The sequence below is a fragment of the Charadrius vociferus genome, unplaced genomic scaffold (assembly GCF_000708025.1).
Source record: "Charadrius vociferus isolate BGI_N301 unplaced genomic scaffold, ASM70802v2 scaffold406, whole genome shotgun sequence".
NCBI lineage: Eukaryota > Metazoa > Chordata > Aves > Charadriiformes > Charadriidae > Charadrius > Charadrius vociferus.
The window spans coordinates 1,189,636-1,207,145 of record NW_009648948.1 but is presented as its reverse complement, the minus strand read 5'-3'; the positions used below and the strand labels follow the sequence as shown (position 1 = coordinate 1,207,145).

The following is a 17,510-nucleotide window of genomic DNA, read 5'->3' as shown; positions in this document are numbered from 1 at the left end:
GGGGGGGGGCGGGGGAAAGGAGGGTGTGGTATGGAAGATGACAAAATGAGCCTACCATGCCTCTCTTAATGCTTTTTGACAAAAATCAATAAAGCACTTATCTATTTAAGAGTGAAAAGGTATTGCATTCATTAACATGTGATGACAGGATAAGTATTTTGAGGGCAGTTGCTAGAAAACTTAGAGAAGCAATTTTATTGGGTTGGTTTTGCTTGTAGTAATCTGCTAAGCTGCTTGTTATGAAGAATTGATCAGGACGGAGTTTCTGCAGTCTGGAGATGACAAAATGACTTAGTTATTTCATATATTGTCTTCCACACAGACCCTTTTGGAGACAACTACGAATCTTTTAAACCATGATCTCCACTGGTCCCTGTGTAACCTAAGAGCATCTGTCACTAGAGGGCTTACCCCAAAGCAGGATTACTGCTGCATTTGCCTACAGCAGTACAAAAGAAGGCAAGAAAGTGCTGATGAAATCATTGTTTTCAGGTAAAGTTAAGGGTCACAGCTGTGATCGTGTTAGTATTTTTTAAAGAAAAGAAAGAAAAAGAAAGAGCTCTGACTTACACAGGTAATCATATGTATTCCTGTGAGCACGTATTCCTGCTCCCTTGTGCTGTAAATGGGCTGGCTAATCAAACCCATCAGAGCCAGCCTTCTTTGCATGCAGCCAGATCGGTCTCGGCTGGAAAGAACGGCATTACAATTCTGTGAGAGCAGTTCAGTAAGCTGTCAGTTTATCTGCCATCTCTCCTGGCACTGCAGTTTGTGCAATTGCAGCACCTGGGGTTTTCTTTGCCTGTACATCTTGGATCTATTGCAGCCCTGACTACATACTCTGTTGGCATCTCCGCTTTCCCTGCCTGTGACTAGGTGGGTGTAAAACAAGACAAGATCGTTATTACCATAGTATTATGATCCGTAACTGTATTGGCAAATAGGCATCAAGTGTTATTTTTGCAAGCCTTGAAATACTACTGGAGGGTGTGGAGGTACAAAGGGCGCATATACACTGCTGATCTGTATTTGCAGATAAGCAGCCTTGTTTTCCATTGACCAGAGATTTCCCCTCTGAAGCGTAGAGGTGCCAGGCTGCGTTACCTAGCAGAATTCTCTTCTCTTCACAGCTGTGGCCACTTGTACCATTCGCTGTGTCTGCTGAGTAAAGAGTGTGGGACGGTAACCAAAGGCCTGATGAGGTGGATGTGCTATAAATGCAACTCAAGGAACAAGGGAGGAAAACTGAGTGAGAACTTGTCAGAGCTAAAAAAAGGAAGTGGAGCATCCTTGGCACAGGTAAGGTTTGAGAGGTGGTTTCTCTCCAAGTAAACTTTGAGCACTGCTTGTAGACTTCATCACTTTGTTCTCATGTCCTACTTTGCTTCCAGACAAACCCATGATCAGTAACTGTCAAACAGTATCTGCAGCTAACAGGTCACATTTATGAATTATATTTTGGTTTGGCATGGGTATACAGAGCTGGGCAAGAAATGGAAATGTCTTCATGTGGAAGGTTTGGGAACTGTTAGCCGGTGTGAGGGGAAGCCTGATGCTGGCAGCTGACTGCCTGCTAGGGGCATCCAACGCTTGGTCTTGTTTGTGAGAGTCTGGGATGGGCCACTGGGGACAGTTCCTTTCAAAATATTTATAGGTGTGTTTATATAAAACTTTTAGTAAAAGCTGGCACGTTCCTTGTGGCTGGATTGTGGAGCCTCCGTTCTACCTTCCTAACAGATAACCTGGCTCTGGGTAAAAGATCTGGAATTTATTTGACTTGCTAAGCGCTCGCACAATGTTTTAAGAAGCTTGCATCTAAACAAAACCGATGCAGCTGGATTTGGGCGAGAGAACAGATAATTAGTTTGTATTCATTGCCAGCATTTGTGTGCAAGAAGTTTCACCACCCCCAATTCAAACAAGTCCAGTGTCAATATGCATGCTTCTGTCTCTTCCCTGGCGTGGGATGGTGGATTGTAACTAAAAATGGCAGGTAGCTCGCTGGGATGCCTTTTAGGGATATTGCACCAGGGGGAGCTGAACTCTGCTGCCTTGTGTTCCTCTGAAGGCGGACACTGATGAGGGTTTGTTCCTAAATGCCTCGAGATACTTTGTGCATTTGTCATCGCACAGATGCATGCAAAGTGGCGTTTTTCCACTTCTGAAACCAAAGTAATTCAATCTTGGAGTATGTTTTTATGGTAGTACTTCAGTTTTCTTCTAGCAGATTATTTCAATTTCTGCCAAATCAATTCCGATCAAAAGATAGCTAACAGCATTAGTCAACTTCCATCAGCTTCTGTATTAACAAAAAAAAAAGCAGCTTCCTGCTTGAAGGGAGACCTGGGGGGGGAAGTAATCTCTGAGGCATGTATGGAGCACAATGCAATCTTTGCAGTCAAATTGTGTTAGTTGCTTATATGGTGACAGAAAGAAAAGCTTTCCCAGGAGATTGTAAATCAGCTGTGGTCCAATCAGTCTGCTTACAAATGCTCGTCACTTTGTGTACCGTCCCGCTACAGTGAAACGGGGATACTGGCTCTGAAGCCAGGCAGATTCAACAACCCCGTGTTTTACCCTCTGCGCTTCCACGCCAAAGGAACGTGTGCGAGTGAGTGTGACAGACCAGGTTTAACTTTAAAAGCTAAAGGCAAAATTGAGTACCAAAACTACATTAATCGTTAAAGTGCCTCTACTAAAACTACATTAATCATTTTATAGCAGTGCTTTACAACGTGGTTATCGCTTGGGCTTCTCATGAGCTAGTCAGTCAGAGAACCCCTCTAATACCAGTCTGGACATACCCCATAGCAGAAACAGCAGAAAACGCTCCAGATGACATGGGAATGATCGGGACGGGGAGAGAAAGATGCTGCCCTTTGAGTGAGCCGTGTGCAGAAGTGAGGGGCTGGCTGGGACTCCAGGCTTAAAGGGAGATGAGGAGAGACTGGATGGGGAAGAAAAGGTGTTCCAGCACGGATCACCTAGCGCTAGCTATAGAAAGTGGCCCAGCCAGATCATCTGAGAGTGCTGGAGGGGTCCCTGCTGCTTCAGTCCTGTGCTCTTGGCAGAGCAGCCCATGGCTTCTGCTCCGCACACAGCCGGCCCTGCACAGCTTGGATCTGCCTCATCACAGCACTGCTCCAAGCCCCGCCACCTCCTCCTCCTCCTCCCGCTGTCCCAGATCCTCTCCAAGTTCGCGAGGTTCCTCATATATTTAGATGATAATATTTAACTGTTGTATTTGCATGTGATTAAACTCTTGCGCAGTCAGATCTTTAAAAAACTGAATATATTTAGACTTGGCAAAAGACTAAAATCTCTGGCTTCTACAGGAAGTTTGCTTAACAATTGCGGGTCAGTAGTGTTAATTAACCCTGTGAGGTAACGACTCGTCTGGCCAGGCAGCAGTCTGAGTTACAGAACAAACTTTTTCTTCTGGGGGGAGTGCTGGGAATGCGAAGTGGCAGAGATGGACGCGCGCATTCCCTGGCTGCACTGGAGCCAAAAGCAGACGGCTGAGCAGGGTGACCTGAAGCACCACAGCGCTTGCTGCAGGCAGGCTGGTGCGCGCCGGTACGGCAGGGTTTGGTCTCCTGCAGCCTCAAGTAAATTTAAGCACAGAATTAAGCATGAAAACACGACACTGGGGTGTGCAGACTTGAGGTCTGTTTGAAAGGTGTGTTTTCTCCAGCAGCCACGTGGAGGAGGAGGTGCAGGTAAGCAAAGGGACTGAAGGGGAGGTGTGCAGGGCTCCCCCCACCCTGAGCCACGTCCTGGTGTTCCCAAGGGTCCTTCTCAGCCTGGGTCCAAAATATAGCGGTGGTTACTGGTCTCTGGTGCCACCTCAGCCACAGAAATTTCTGTTTGTCACAAGGTTTGTTCAGCCTTTTGGTGCTGCAGTTCTCTGGTAAAGGGCTTCTGTGCGTTTCCCCTCAACCCCGCTGACACCGGGCAGACCCGGAGGTCTGGGTTGGTCATCTGCTCTTGGTTCCACAGCTGGTGTTTCTGCAAACACTGGACAACAAATCCCAGAGGGAGGTTACGCTAACACAGCTGAGCTTCCAGCCCTGCCTTCCCTAGACCCGGGGGAGCCAGCGCCGACGCTTCGAGCACGTTTTGTGTGTAGATCTGTGGGGAGGCTCTTTCTTTGCAACCACTTTGAAGACACCGAGAGCTTAGTCTGTCTCTTGGCAAAATCTAATGTGTGGGTTTTTTCCATAGTGAAATCTTCAGTTTAGGTATTTATTTTCTTAGCGAGCCTTGACTTAGGAATAGATTCATATTGAGAAATGCCACTGAGCATCTGGAGTACATTTCATAGTACCAATTCTGCTCTGCTGAAACAAAGACTGTCAGTTTGAATTTTGCAATGTTGTTGAGATTTAGATGTGAAACGACAGCCCAACAGACAGCGTTTTCTCTGTCCCTGCTTTGCATGCATGGCTTCTGTGGCAGTCGCCTTGGAACTGGGGGAGGTGGAGAGATGCCACAAGCTAGCACTGAACCGTTATCGAATCTGGTGATAGCGCTTATTTAAATGGAGCTCTGCTGTGATGAGGGCTTGAGCCAGTCCGCCCCACTAAAGGGGAATAGCGAGAGAAGGGCAAAGGAGCTCTTGCTCTGGTTTTGCTGCCAAAAGTTTGTGCTTTCTGTGTTATCCTCTAAACCTTGCTGTCTTCCCAAGGGTAATCTTCTGTGTCTAAACCGATCATCTTTCCTGTCCTCCTTACCTTATGTTGTAGTGTAAATTAGTGTTAAAAGAAATTAAAGCTTCATGTTTGTGGTGGGTTTTTTTTTAATTCAATTTAAAACTTGCAGTGCTTTTTTGCACTGTGGTGTTTGACGTTAACTGAGGCATATTAGGGGAAATCACAGTAGCTGGGCTTCTGCCTAAATACATAAGTGAAATAGTCCTGATACCTTAGTCACTCATCTCCAAAACTAATTTGCCTTGTTATAGTGAACCAGTTAGTGTTTTTCATTTATTCTGCCAGCCTACATACTAGGGATCGGGGCGAAGAACAGCCTTGGCTCTCGGGCCATAAGCTCTGCAGGAAACACCGTGAACCTCTAAGCTGACATGCTCTGCTTGTGCTGTGTTTGAGTCTGCCCGTGAGTTCTAAGGGTGACGTTGTTAGAGCTGTCCAGATGGCAAATATGTTTTATTCAGGAGTTTAATCCTGTCAAGTCACGCCAGGACGGACCATGAATGTGATCCGCAGTTAATCCAGTTTGTCAGACTCTACCTTTGAGCTCTGTTCCGCAGCCTGCCACCAGCGTCCCTCTTCGCAACGTGGCCTTCCATCCAACCCGGAGCTTCTGACCCACTCCCACCTGTGAGGTGGTGGTACCACGCTGTATCACTTAACTGAGATGTCAAATGTCCCTTTGCAGCACGTCTGTGTGCTTTCTATTGGGTAAGAGGGAAGGTTTAGGACATTTTTTTTTTCTTTTTTTGCCAAAGCTTATTTTAGAGCTAGACAAATGTTACACGACCAACAATCAATAGACAGAGCCAATTTTACTGGTTTCAGTATAACAGTGCCCATCAGTGGTTAGCCTGTCTCCCAGCAATATCAATTTATAACTCTGAAAATATCCAGGTGTGACTTTTCTTCTTCCAAATGACACCAAGCAGATAATTAGCATTTTATACAGTTACAAGATTGTGCATTCTCCTCCATTGAGAATATTCCCACATACGTATTAACTGAGAAAATACCCATTTCCTTTAGCTGTGGAGTTGGTTTTGGTAGTAGATTCCTTAACTTCTGCAACAATGCGTTGGAAATCCATGTGAGGAAGGGTCCAGAGACACTTTGTACCATTGGCTTCTCATCAGCAGAACATCTGTGTTAAGGTTTCTTGTAATGTATTGGAAACAAAAGGGATTTTGTAAGAAAGTCGACTGAGTGCGGGAATCTTAACTAGCAGCTAGAGGAGGACTGGCACCAAAGTTAAAACTGGAAACAAAATACAAATTAAAAAAGACTAATTTCAAAACCATAATTATCCTTTAGCAGCTTTTAAATAAAAATTGACTCTCTTCTTGGACTTTTCATCCTGGGTGGGTGGGTTAGATTCTTTGGTTGTTTGTTTGGGTTTTGGGGTGGTTTCTTTTGAGAAAATCAGACTGAATTGTAATTGTTTCGTAATTGTTTCCCCTGACCTTCATCTATAGCAACCTGTAGCCTGGCAGAAGATTCCTTTTACTGCCTACAATCCAAAGTCTTGTACTCTAGGACCCATGCGAGGCTAACATGTAGCAGAGACAGCTGACTTTCAAACTGCCTAAAGCGAAGACCAGTGAGAGTGGCTGCCCTGTGCTCCTGGGAGCAGCTGGGGAAGTGGTGTGTCCTGGTTAAGAGAAAAGATGGCAAAATTTCAGTGGGTAATCTTTGCTTTACTTTACATCTCAGTTTCAAAGAAACTATTCCTACGGTTTGATGAAAATTTTCCTCCCTTTTAATAAAACATTTCCTATCTAGGAGGATCTGTTGAACAGACTCATTTAAATACGGTGACAGATGCTGGACTGTGGCAACCTGTTGATATTCCCACAAACTGCACCAGTCCCTGTTGCCAGTAGTTAGGTGTAGTTCAGTGCAGTGCTTGACAGTCGTGTATCTGCTCTCCAAGGCACCGGCACAGCTCATTACATGTCTTCCTTGTGAAATTGCAAGCCTTCAGTCTGTCTTCGCAGATCCGCCTTGGAGCGCAGGCAGGAAAGAAAGCGTGTGACTTTCCATCTGCTAGGAGAGGCTGCTTTTCCAGACCCAGCGCAGGCTGGAGAATTGGTGCGCTGCCAGTAACCTCTGCCTGTGGTGTTGTGCTTGCTGCTGGAGGGGGAGACTGCTGCTCTCCTCCAGGGTTTGGACTTGTTCCAAGCTGAGAAATGACCAAAAAACCCCAACGAGTTAAGAAGTGTGTGGATGATTTCTTTCTTCCGATGTTCCTCTGAAGGAGGGGAGCAAAATAGGAGAAGCTGTGGTTTTGGTTCCGTTTGTAGTCCTCAGGTGGGAGGGTATGAGGGAATTATGGCTGGTTCAGTGGCGTTTGCTGTAGCTGAGGGCGTTACTGGCTGTCCTGGAGGGTGGCTTTCAGAAATGCAGGTGGCAGATGAGCATCCATCCTTTGTAAATCCCTTAAATGGAACACTGTAGTTTCCATGTCCTGCCTCCATCCCCATTCCTTTTACCATCACGTTGCACAATGAAAACAGTGTGTTTTGTTGGTTTATATGCGAATTGAGCATAGACAGGCTTGGGCAGCTGCAGCTGAGCTCCCAGGACCAGAGTAGTTCTTAAGCATGTTATAAACTTCCCTCTTAAGCAGCAGTAACAGATTGCTGCATGCGTGTCATGAGCTACAAAAGGGACAGATAGCAGAGGCGTCCGCTTGGGTTTTCTGTAGGGTTTGGGGTCACTGAGGGGGTGTCACTAATCCTTCTTACACCAAGTAGGACTTCTTCCTTCTCCTACATGTGTTTACCTTCCCTTTCTCTCGCCAAACTCCTGCCATTGAGAGAACACCACACCCCTTGAGTCTTCCATGGCTGGCTATTGTGGGATGCTGTTTAGCAGCCTCCTTAACTCATGTTTAGGAAATGAATTATTTGCCCTCAGGCCTGACGCTTCCTTCCTCTCGGGTTCAGGCACTGAACTGAGATCAGCCCAAGCACAGCCCTGTTGTGCATCGTCTTTATGTAATGTTTAATCCATGTGCTGCCATGTTTCCCTCAAAGCCTGCTACATTATAAATAAATGTCTCATGTGCTGGGCCAGAGTGTCCAGTGAGGATATGTGTTTCTGTGTTTATCTAATTAATCCTGAACAGCATTATTGCTCCTTTGGCTGAGGGCATCAGCGGCTGTCCAAGGGAATATGCCAACAGTGCCTGGTGTAAGTATGAGCTGCTAAAGAGACCAGCTAGCAGAGGGAGAATGGAGGTATGCCAATGTGTTTCTAGATATTAAATACAGGCAGTTCTTCCTCCTCTCTCCTCAATCACTGCAGCGTCTCACGGTGCAGCAGCAGTGAGTCTATTAGAGCACAAATAAGCCTGTCCTCTCCCTTGCCTCGAGTGGGAGGTTTGCTTCTTCAGCTAAGTTCAACTGGAAATGAGAGACATCTGCCTTTCCTGTTCTGCTCCTGAAGAGATCAGAGGACGGAGCTGTAGCGCAGACCTGTGTGACAGATTGCTTCTGCTGTAGCAGTGCTGAGGGAAGGCTGCTCTGCCATGGGCTTTGGTGAGTCAGTGCTTCTGTTTACTCGCAGACAGCAGGTCCTGGTTTGCCTGCCACCGCCGGCCCCAGTGGTACCGGCTGCCGCCGCATCCAAGCGGGAGCAGGCAGCGCCTGGCCTGCTGCCAGGGGTTTTGCTCCTACGCGTGCCAGCGGAGGTTAGTGGTGAAACACTGTGGAGGCTGGTCTTGAAGCAGCACGTTCTGCTGCCGTAGCGCAGCTACAGTGGCTCTGGGACTTCCTCCCAGCGAAAGTTTCCCCACTTGCCGCATTGCCCAGAGTGACTTGCAAGACTCTGTTTCTACCTCCGCAGCGATCGGCCGGTCTGCGTCTGTCCCGTAGCAGTGGTGCATTACTCTGCAGTAGCTCTGCAGAGTTCTGCAGCAGCACGCTTTTGTTCTGCGAGGAATGTCCTGAGGTTTTCTGAAGTTCATTAACAATTTTGTAATGTTAGTGTCATTCCTAGTGACTTTGGGTCAGAGCAGCTGCCTGCCTTGCTTTCTTTTTGGTTGATTGTTCCAGGTTCCTGGGAGTACCATGAAAACAGCAGATCCCTATCCTGCAGAAAAGAAGCAGATTTACTTAATTTTACATGAATTGGCTCAGCTGCCATTAAAACTGAATCTGGGTACCTTTTTGTAAGGCTACTTGAGCCATGGTGAAATAAGTGTCCAGCTGTAGGGGAGGAGTGGCAGAAGGTGGACTCAGTGTCTGTGTGGATTCGGCTCTGTAAATGAGGGAGGTGGGTGTTCCTTTTGTTCTAGGAATCCCAAAACCTTCCTCAGGACTTCTGGCTGCATCTGCCCCGAGTTACGGAGCAGCCCCGAGGGGCAATGTGGTGCTCTGATGCTCTAATCGATGCAGCAATATCTTTTGTGGAAGGTATGGCTCTGAGAGGCAGCGCTTAGATGGATCTCTTGGTGTGACTATTAACAGTGCCTCTGCTTACAACTGCTGTATGATCTGCTTTGCTTAGGCGCTAGCTGATGATGGATTTTGTAGCTGTTAAATTAAAGATAATTGCAGGCTTAGGAGGGCTGTGTGGTATCTACCAGAGGGGGGTGGAATATGTGCAAGCAAAATGCGCAACGGAGATTAGTATTAGAGTGGTGGGACCCATGAGAACTGTAAAACAAAAAGGAACCTTTCTTCTCCTTGCTGGTCCAGATCCTCAAGGGGATAAACTGTGTCTCCTGGGTTCTGTGTCTAGTCTGAGGCCTTTCTGAAGGGGTGTAAGGATTTGGCTGCAAATGGCCTGGAGGTGCTGAACCGCTTCATACTGATGGAGGCAATAACGAGCTGGCTGGCTCAGCAGTAGCACTGGAGGCAGAAGCTGTGTTGGAGGGTGAGGGAGTGAGCCGAGTGGATTCCACTAATGCCTCAGCGCTGATGCTGGACTCCGAGAGCCTCCCCGTAGTTCTTGAATGAAAACATGCCTTTAGTGACACGGTTAAAAAAGGAAAAGGCCTGACAGCAGTTGTTTCCATGACAACAGAAAGAATTGCCTGCAATATTTCAGCTCATCAGCCTGGAGAACAGTCTGACTGATAGTTAATACGCGTGGTAGAGAGATAGCAGAAGAGAGGAGGCCAATTATATTGCATTTTCCTTGTCCTTGAATGCCTGTGGCCACAGCAACTGTGGAGGACAGTTTTTCCTTGCTTTTTGTTGTTTTTTTCCAAGTGAGAATGACCTGCGTGTCCCTTGGGAGCGCCTGTACAACCTGCCAGCTGTGGATACGTGACCCTCACTGGCTCTCTGGTTCAAAGCCTGTGCTGTGTGTGCAGGCAATACGGACATTTGGCTCCTTCACTGGTGATTAGCAAATAGTTATTTACAATAGAAAGAATATCTTGGAGGGGGAAGAAGTGAGTTTGGGCACATGCTTCCAGCATAGGTGATCTGCTCTCGGGACGTTCCTCTCTTCTCAGACTGTTTAATGAACATCTCAAAGGCAAGATGCAAGTGGCTTCAGCAGTAATGGAATGATTCTGGCTTTAGGAAACCCATGGTGGGTTCACTGTGTCTTCCCCCAAAGCACGTCTGGGCTCACCAGCTCTGAGCTGTCTCTGGGACATTCACATGATGAAGGGGAGGGCGGCCAGATTCTGCCCTGGCTGTGCTTTGCTCGGAGCCGAGTCGAAAGGGGAAAAAGTGATGGAGGAGCTGCCAGAAGAGAGGGATGGGTAAAGGTGCTGTGGGAGAGGATGAGAAGACAAACCCAAGGGTTCGGGTAAAGCATTTCCAGACCAGGAGTTTTGCTGAGGTCTGGGGACAACACGGCTCTCGGGTGGAGCCGCAGGCCCTGCCTGTGGAGGGGTGGTGGGCTACTGCTGGGAGGGAGCGTTGTGTCGCCTGGGGCAGCCAAGGCTGGTCCTAGTGCTGGTGCTCTGCGTGGTGGCACACCCGTCCCCCCACAGTGTTTGTGCTCTGGGCTTTGTCCACAGGAACTTTCTTTCAAGGCTGCTCGCTTCAGTTGATTTTCATTGCACAGTTGCCAGCAGGGTTTCCCTTTTTGCTTGGGCAGTGATTAAAAATTGAGTCAAAGACTAAGACCGCGTGATCTCTAGTAAAATGTTGTCCCTTCTGCCCCAGACCTTACCCACTGCAGATTGCAGCTCCTCATCCACTTTGGGCATGTGCTGCAACCCCAAAGGAGGATGCCTGCCTGGGGAGAAGGGCCTCACTGCTGGCAGGAGCTGTACGCGCGGAGAAGAGCGGGCTTGTGCCTGGCTGGGAACAGCCCGGGTTCTGGAGGAATACTGAAGCCCCCTCTGCCTTCGTGGGGTCAGGAGTTCTGCCTTAATTCCAGTTGATCGCACTCCTTGAAGGCAGCGATACTAGTTCTTCGTGTTGGGCTTGAGCCATTGCCAAAGAGAGTTTAAAGTAAACGCAACTTCAGTCAGTACCCACTGGTAGGACTGCAGCATTTTGGGTTAATAGCCCTTGGGAAATGTATTTTGGGGAAAATATTTGAGAATGAACATTGAATGTTCCCTTAAAAATAGATCCCCAGAGACAACAGATGCCAGATTGCTGCTCATGAGGTAGGCTGTTCTCCCTGGCTCCTGTTGTAGTTTCTTGATGATGCTTTTGCTTTGGAATATGAGCAGAAACATTCAAAATAGAAACATTGTGATGTGTTAAAATGGAACAAACCTACCAGAATCTGTAATGCTCTGTCATCTCTCCCAGGGATATGTAAACGATGCCTTTTAAAGCAGTTTGAGTATATATGCAGTCCTCCTTGCGTTAATGCTCTTATTGCAGGCTACCACTCCATAACTGCCTCAGCACTGCTGGGGTGACACTTACCTTTGTACCCAACTTGCTCATGCGCTGCAAACGTTGACACTTGCTGGGCAGTACCGCGATGCCTGTTGTGTCCGGTTACTCAGGGAAAGTGGTTGTCACTGATGTGTGAGTCACCTTGCCTCTCCCCCTGCCTTTTCACCCCTCATTTCCTGGCTTTTAGTCTGTAATATCCTACTAGGGGAAAAAACGGACCTTAGGAGAGACACCATTAGTAGATAATAATCATTGGCACAGTAATCATTCCCCATAGTAGCCACGCACAATCTGTGCCTGCTCACAGCATGCTGCAGCCAGCGCTGTGCTGGGACCCAGTAGGGCGGCTGAGCAGGGCCTGGGGAGACTTATCAGGAGATGAAAAAGGGCTGGGGGGAGCTGCTGCTGCCTGGGGAAGAGCCCAGGAGAGTCTGCTCGTCCCCGGAGACCCATTACTTCTCTTCCCAGCTGGCTGTGGGGGAGTTTTCCCATCCCTTTTCTTTCTCTCTTTTTCTGCCTCTCCTTTTTTCTTTTCTTTCTTTTTTTTTCCCCCCCTTCCTCCAAAGGTAACAGTACTGTTAGTCTGCCTGCCATCAGCTACAGCCCCCAACAGTCTGTCCTTTGTGCAACAATAGGATCTTCTTTTTTGCCAAAACTAAGGTGCACACAGTGGCTTCAAGCCAGAGGAAAGATGGCTAAAAAAGCCCCCCAAACAGGCTGCAGACCGGCTGCTCCAGGCCCAAGGACAGGAGCAGGGATAAATTTCTGTGTATATGAATTTGACATCTTTCTGTGTTGTTTCTGTAACCTTTTCACTCTCTTTATCAGGCAAGTTCAGAGTCTCTGTTGGATCCTCAGCAAATCCAAGCTTTTGACCAACTCTGCCGACTCAACCGAGGAGCCTCCAGAGTACGTACCACCCATTCTCCTTTCAGTTTTAAACTGGTGAAGGGTATTTTTCATGCTGTCAAGCCAGATATTAGCACTGGCAGTGTGGGCTTTGGCTTTTCACTTGGGTTTCATTTAGTGCTGGCAGTTCAGTGTGCGTAGAGCTGGCTGTTTCACATCACAAGGCAGCCATGCTGCCTCTGACAGAGCTGGGGAATTCACTGGCAGTGAAACCATGGAAATGCTTCTGGCATTGAGGCTGGGCCTGCAAAGTGTCCACGGCGTGAGGATGCTTGGATTCTTTTTAGATTTGCAAATAACCCTCCTCCCGGACACTGTGTGGCTCCTGCGATCGCATGGAAGGCTCCCTCCTCCTGCCCCCCGTGTTGTCCCAAGGAGAGCGCAGCTCCCTCTGTCCTCTGCATTTCCCTTGTGCCTCCTGCCTGTTTCGGCTGCAGTTGTTGGCACCTACAGCTCTTTCTGGGATTGTTTTTCAATTATGTAACTTTAAAACAACCTAAAGACACCTGGAAAGCTGTTTAGTTCAGGACCATTGTGCTGCACTGAGCTCTACAGGGTCACTATGTACGATACATACCCTTTTCCTTTACATGGGTTAAGGTTTTTCTAATTGTTGCAGAAGAAGGTGAGCCCCTCCGAGCACTATGTCTTTCTGCACCATGCACAAGTGCTGCTAAGCAGACTGCTCAGGCTGCCAGTCATCTCCCTGCTTTTTGTCTTGCAGCTAGCCCTCCTGACAGAACTGTCTCGCGGCCATGGCGGTGAAAAGCACGGGCTGCTCAGTGTTTCCCACGGTGACCCGGCCACCAGCAGTGTCTTCCAGAACGAGAACTTCCAGCTGCACCTGGCCCCCCCTCCGCTGGCTGAAGACTAGCCCTCCAGCCCTGGCTGGTTTCACGTCTTGGTGCTGGGAAGCTTTTCCATCGCAACACTGTATTTCCCCCCCCAGCCCCCCCCCGCAGCCTTTCCCAGAACCCTCTGTGCTGTGTCGAGTCTCGCTGGGCGCTGGTGGGTCTGTAGCAGAGGGCGATATCCCAGTTCTGCTGCTGCCAAGGCAGCTGTGGGGCTGCTGGCTGGCAGCTGTGGGCTCTGAGGGCAAAGCCAAGCGTGCCGAAGCACCGCGCAGCGCTGGGCTACCTGCACTGACTCAGAGGCTCATGGCAGCGGCAGTAACTTTGCCAAATAACCAAGTCAGTTGCACGGCACTGGAGGAGCGCAGCCTGTCCTGTGCTCAGAGCCTGTGTTTCATGGTGCTGTGTTGTTTTTGTGGATGGGTAACGCACCTGAGTTTTAACTGTACTACTTTAAAAGCAGTCATTTTGCCAAGGCCTGGCTCACTGTCTCATGGCAGGAGCCGTGGGCTCCAAGGGCACGGAACAGGCAAACCTGGAAAAGGCTGAAGAATGCAGAAAATGAAACACGTGTGAGCAAACTAACCTGCGCGTGGTGTGTTCCTACAAAGCTCCATTAAAAAGGCCCTTGGTTGAACTTTCTTGCGTGAGCTGTGCACACAGGGAGCGGGTAAGAGGGCTGCTGGCTGCTGTTTTCTTACACAATGGCCACTGAACTCTGGTAAAGAAAGATGCATCGTGTCACTGCGGGTGAAGCACAAACCTCCCTGCTTGCCTTGTGCCTATGTTGGGGGGTGGGGGAAGCGTGTGGGTGTGTGAAAAGGTGCTGCAGGCCCTTGGGGGCCGCATGGGGCAGAAGATGGGTGTGATGGTCGGAGAGGTCTGTCACTACTAAGCGTCACTCACTGTTTTGCAATACAAAACTGGGCAGTGTCCCTGCCCAGCAGCACCTGTATCACTCTATTCACCCCACTGCAACCCAATAGCAGTGCTGTTTCTATACTGTCACCTGCTATACTGCTTGTGAAACGCGTTTCAGATCCTGCCCTAACAATGTGTGTTACTGGTCTGGTGGTGGTGATCTCACCTCTTCCCCTGTTTGTTTTGTCACCAGCACTTGGGTGTGTTGGGGTACCATACCCTCGGCGTCCCAGCCGCTCCCAGGACAAGCACACCACCAGGCTCTGTGTACTCTGCACGCACGCAGAGCCAATGCAGAGCCGTGGCTGGTCCGTGCGGAGCTCACACTGGATGGCATGAACACAGGGCAGCGCTGCTGCCTCCAAGGAGCACAGAAGCACCAGCTGTTGTGCAGAGCCCACCTGGCTGGGGAGCAGTGCCAGCGCTGTGCCCCTTGGGTCCCAGTATGCTCACCTTCTTCCCACTAGCTTTAAGAACTACAAAATGGTGTCCCAAATGGTACCCCAGACAGATGTTTCCAGCCTGCAGCCACATGTGAACCTGGTCAGAGGTAAGTCACGGGGCTGCTGCCAGATCTCAGCCTGGGCTTGCAGCTCTTCTCCCCGCCGTCCTCCCCCCTGACTGGGGCAGCTCTTTTACAGGCGAGTGAGAACTGGGCTGCGAGGTTGCCCACCAGCCCCAGTACTTACCAGGTGCCCAAACCCAGGTGGGGCTGGGCCTGGTGCGCTCCACCTGGTTATTGCATTTCTCTGCCTAGCACTGGGTGCGTGTTTCAGCTGCTGCCATCTGAAGCCGTAAGTGACCCTTCCTTTGCTGGAAATATCAGCACGTTTCACTCTAGTATGGAAAATACACAGTTAGTTAGGACAAGTAGAACTTCAGTTGTTTAGTATTTTATTAAAGAGGAAATATACACACCTCTCCCTGGCAGAGTGGAGCAATGAGCTCAGGGCATGTCTCTTACAGCGCGTCTACGCCAGTATTTGTGCAAAGAAAAGAAATCACGTTTCTGTGAGAAGCGTGTTTCTGAACTGGGGTGCGCGATGGAGCACAGCGAGAACCCTGCCACTGTGCCGGCTGCTGCACCGCCTTCCCGAACTATTTTTCACTGCCAGGCTGCTCCACTGACACTTTACAGGTGTAAGAGAAGGAAGAGGCAGCTTATTGTGCTTAAGACATCTCAACAAATCCTGGGTAGGAGACACTCACAGCTTGTGAATATTGCTAATTACTTACAGTTAAGAGAGCATGTATCCTGACGACAGTGATATGAACCTGCAAGACCACGATTGTATGGTAAGTGGTGGTCATAAACACCCAACTGAATTTCAACATGCTCACAGCTGGTGTCCCCTAACAGCAGGAGGCGGCTCCTGCTTGCTTGCAAACAAGGTGAGCTCATGCCAAGGCAGAGGGTCCTGATGCCCTTTCCTGGGCTTGGCGCCCGCAGCGAGAGCTGCCAGGGAGCACCCTGGCCTCCAGCAAGGTGCCCCGCTTCCGCTAGTCCCCTGTGAGGATGCAACTGCCAGCCCACCCTCTCCTCCCGGGTAGGAGAAGCCGCCCCTGGGAAGAAAGCTCAGGCAGGCCAGGCACAAGAGAGAGCTTTTTCAGCTCTCCACTCAAGATTACAATTCAAAGATTAAATATGAATAAATGCTGTAGGTTTATACATAATGCTTCTACCTATGGAATGTGTCTGAATGGTCAAAAGACACTGAAGTGTTGTTAGAAACCTTAGTTAACCAAGAAAGACAATCCCGCCCTTAAAAAATAAATAAATCCTATTTAGTTTTACTACGGCCTTCGTTTAAATGCCCTCAGAAAAACAGAACATTTTCAGTTGCCTTGTGAGAATGTAGCTGTTCATGCAATGGCCCAAGTTCCTCATTTAACAAGCATTGCACTTTTTTTTTATGTAAGTCATCAAAACTATAAAACCTATTATTTTTGTCTGAAAGTGTTAGTCTAAAAAGTACAGTATTACTTTATAACCATTTATGGTAAACTCCTAGCACACGCGCATGTGCACATACACACACTGTCGCCTAAACGTTTTCTAAAGATACTGATTACAAAGTGTATAAAATTAGTAATACCTTGTCAGGATACAGTGAGAGATGAGCCATCCTATAACACGGACTATAATCTAGTATCAATCACTAAACTGTACACATTTATACAGCCTTATATTCACCAAAGACTTTTGAAACGTAAACAGCAAATACACAAAGAAATTCAGTAACGCTGTTGAAAACACAGTTATTACTGACTCCAACTGATTCAAGCTGACTGAAATCTTCTGAGAATGACATTTTTGTTTCGTCAAGCAGGGCTGAAACCAGACCACCAGCGAGACAGCTCGCTCTTACCAGCTGTGTGAGGAAACCCTTGTTCAGAATCCGCTCGTGAACTGGGTGCAAAGGAGCAGGAGCCGAAGCTTCCTCTCTCCACTAGAATGACCTTAGGCTGTATTTTGACAAGCACACGCACTGCTGAGCCCGCGGGCCACCTCCCACGGGCACCTCCACGCTGTCCCCGAGCTCTGCCAACACAGTGGTGTGGCTGATAAACAATTATTATTTTTTTTTATTATTTTGTTATTCTTCAGGCAAATGCAGGCCCTGAGTGCGTGTGTCCGGCACCAAACAGCACGGGAGGAAGCAGCAGGCAAAGCCGAGGGCGGATCTTGTGTGTTTGGAGGTAGTCACTTCCTTCGCCTAGCACTGTACACCCCAGTCTAGCATGGTATTGGTTAGACGGCCGCGATTCATCTCTGCCTGCTCCCCCTCCTGCCTGGCTACAAAAGCCAAATCCCCTTCCCGAGAGCCACGTAGAGAAAGGGGACGAGCTGGATCCAGGCACCTGATCCCCCTCCGCAGCAACAGTTGCCTTCTCAGGAGATTTCAGAGCCTGACCTAACTCAGCAGATGCTTGGTGCATAGCCTGGAGAAAAGTTGGAGGCACTTTGTGCATTCTCTAGCCTGCCATACCAACCCGCTGGAAAAGCGGTGCCAACAGCCTTCGAGAAGGGTCGCACCAGCACTAGAGAAAAGGATGGACAACGCGCAAGGACAGACAGAGACGGGAAGAGCCTCTTGTCGCCGCACCTCGTGTAGCTGTTTGAGAAAGAGTAAGGGCAACTTGGTTTCGCTGCTCGCAGGCGTGCTGCACCAGCTCACCCTCTGTGCTTTGAAGGCCCGCTGCAAACATCCTGACAGATGGAAACATCTCGAGTGGCACATCCTTGTATGAGTAGTAGTATATGATGTGACCAAGAAAAGGGCCTATTTCAGCTA

At 48.7% G+C, this 17,510-nt stretch overlaps 1 protein-coding gene across 1 annotated transcript in view; it reads left to right on the top strand.

The window, feature by feature from the left end:
• Nucleotides 1–13,316, top strand: part of VPS8 (vacuolar protein sorting 8 homolog (S. cerevisiae)) — a 92,831-nt gene extending 79,515 nt beyond the window's left edge. Inside the window, exons 45-48 of the mRNA XM_009887385.1 lie at nucleotides 323–492; nucleotides 1,131–1,299; nucleotides 12,362–12,442; nucleotides 13,167–13,316. Coding sequence (XP_009885687.1) covers nucleotides 323–492; nucleotides 1,131–1,299; nucleotides 12,362–12,442; nucleotides 13,167–13,316 — 570 coding nt within the window. The remainder of the gene's footprint in view (nucleotides 1–322; nucleotides 493–1,130; nucleotides 1,300–12,361; nucleotides 12,443–13,166) is intronic.
• Nucleotides 13,317–17,510: the final 4,194 nt, after the last annotated feature.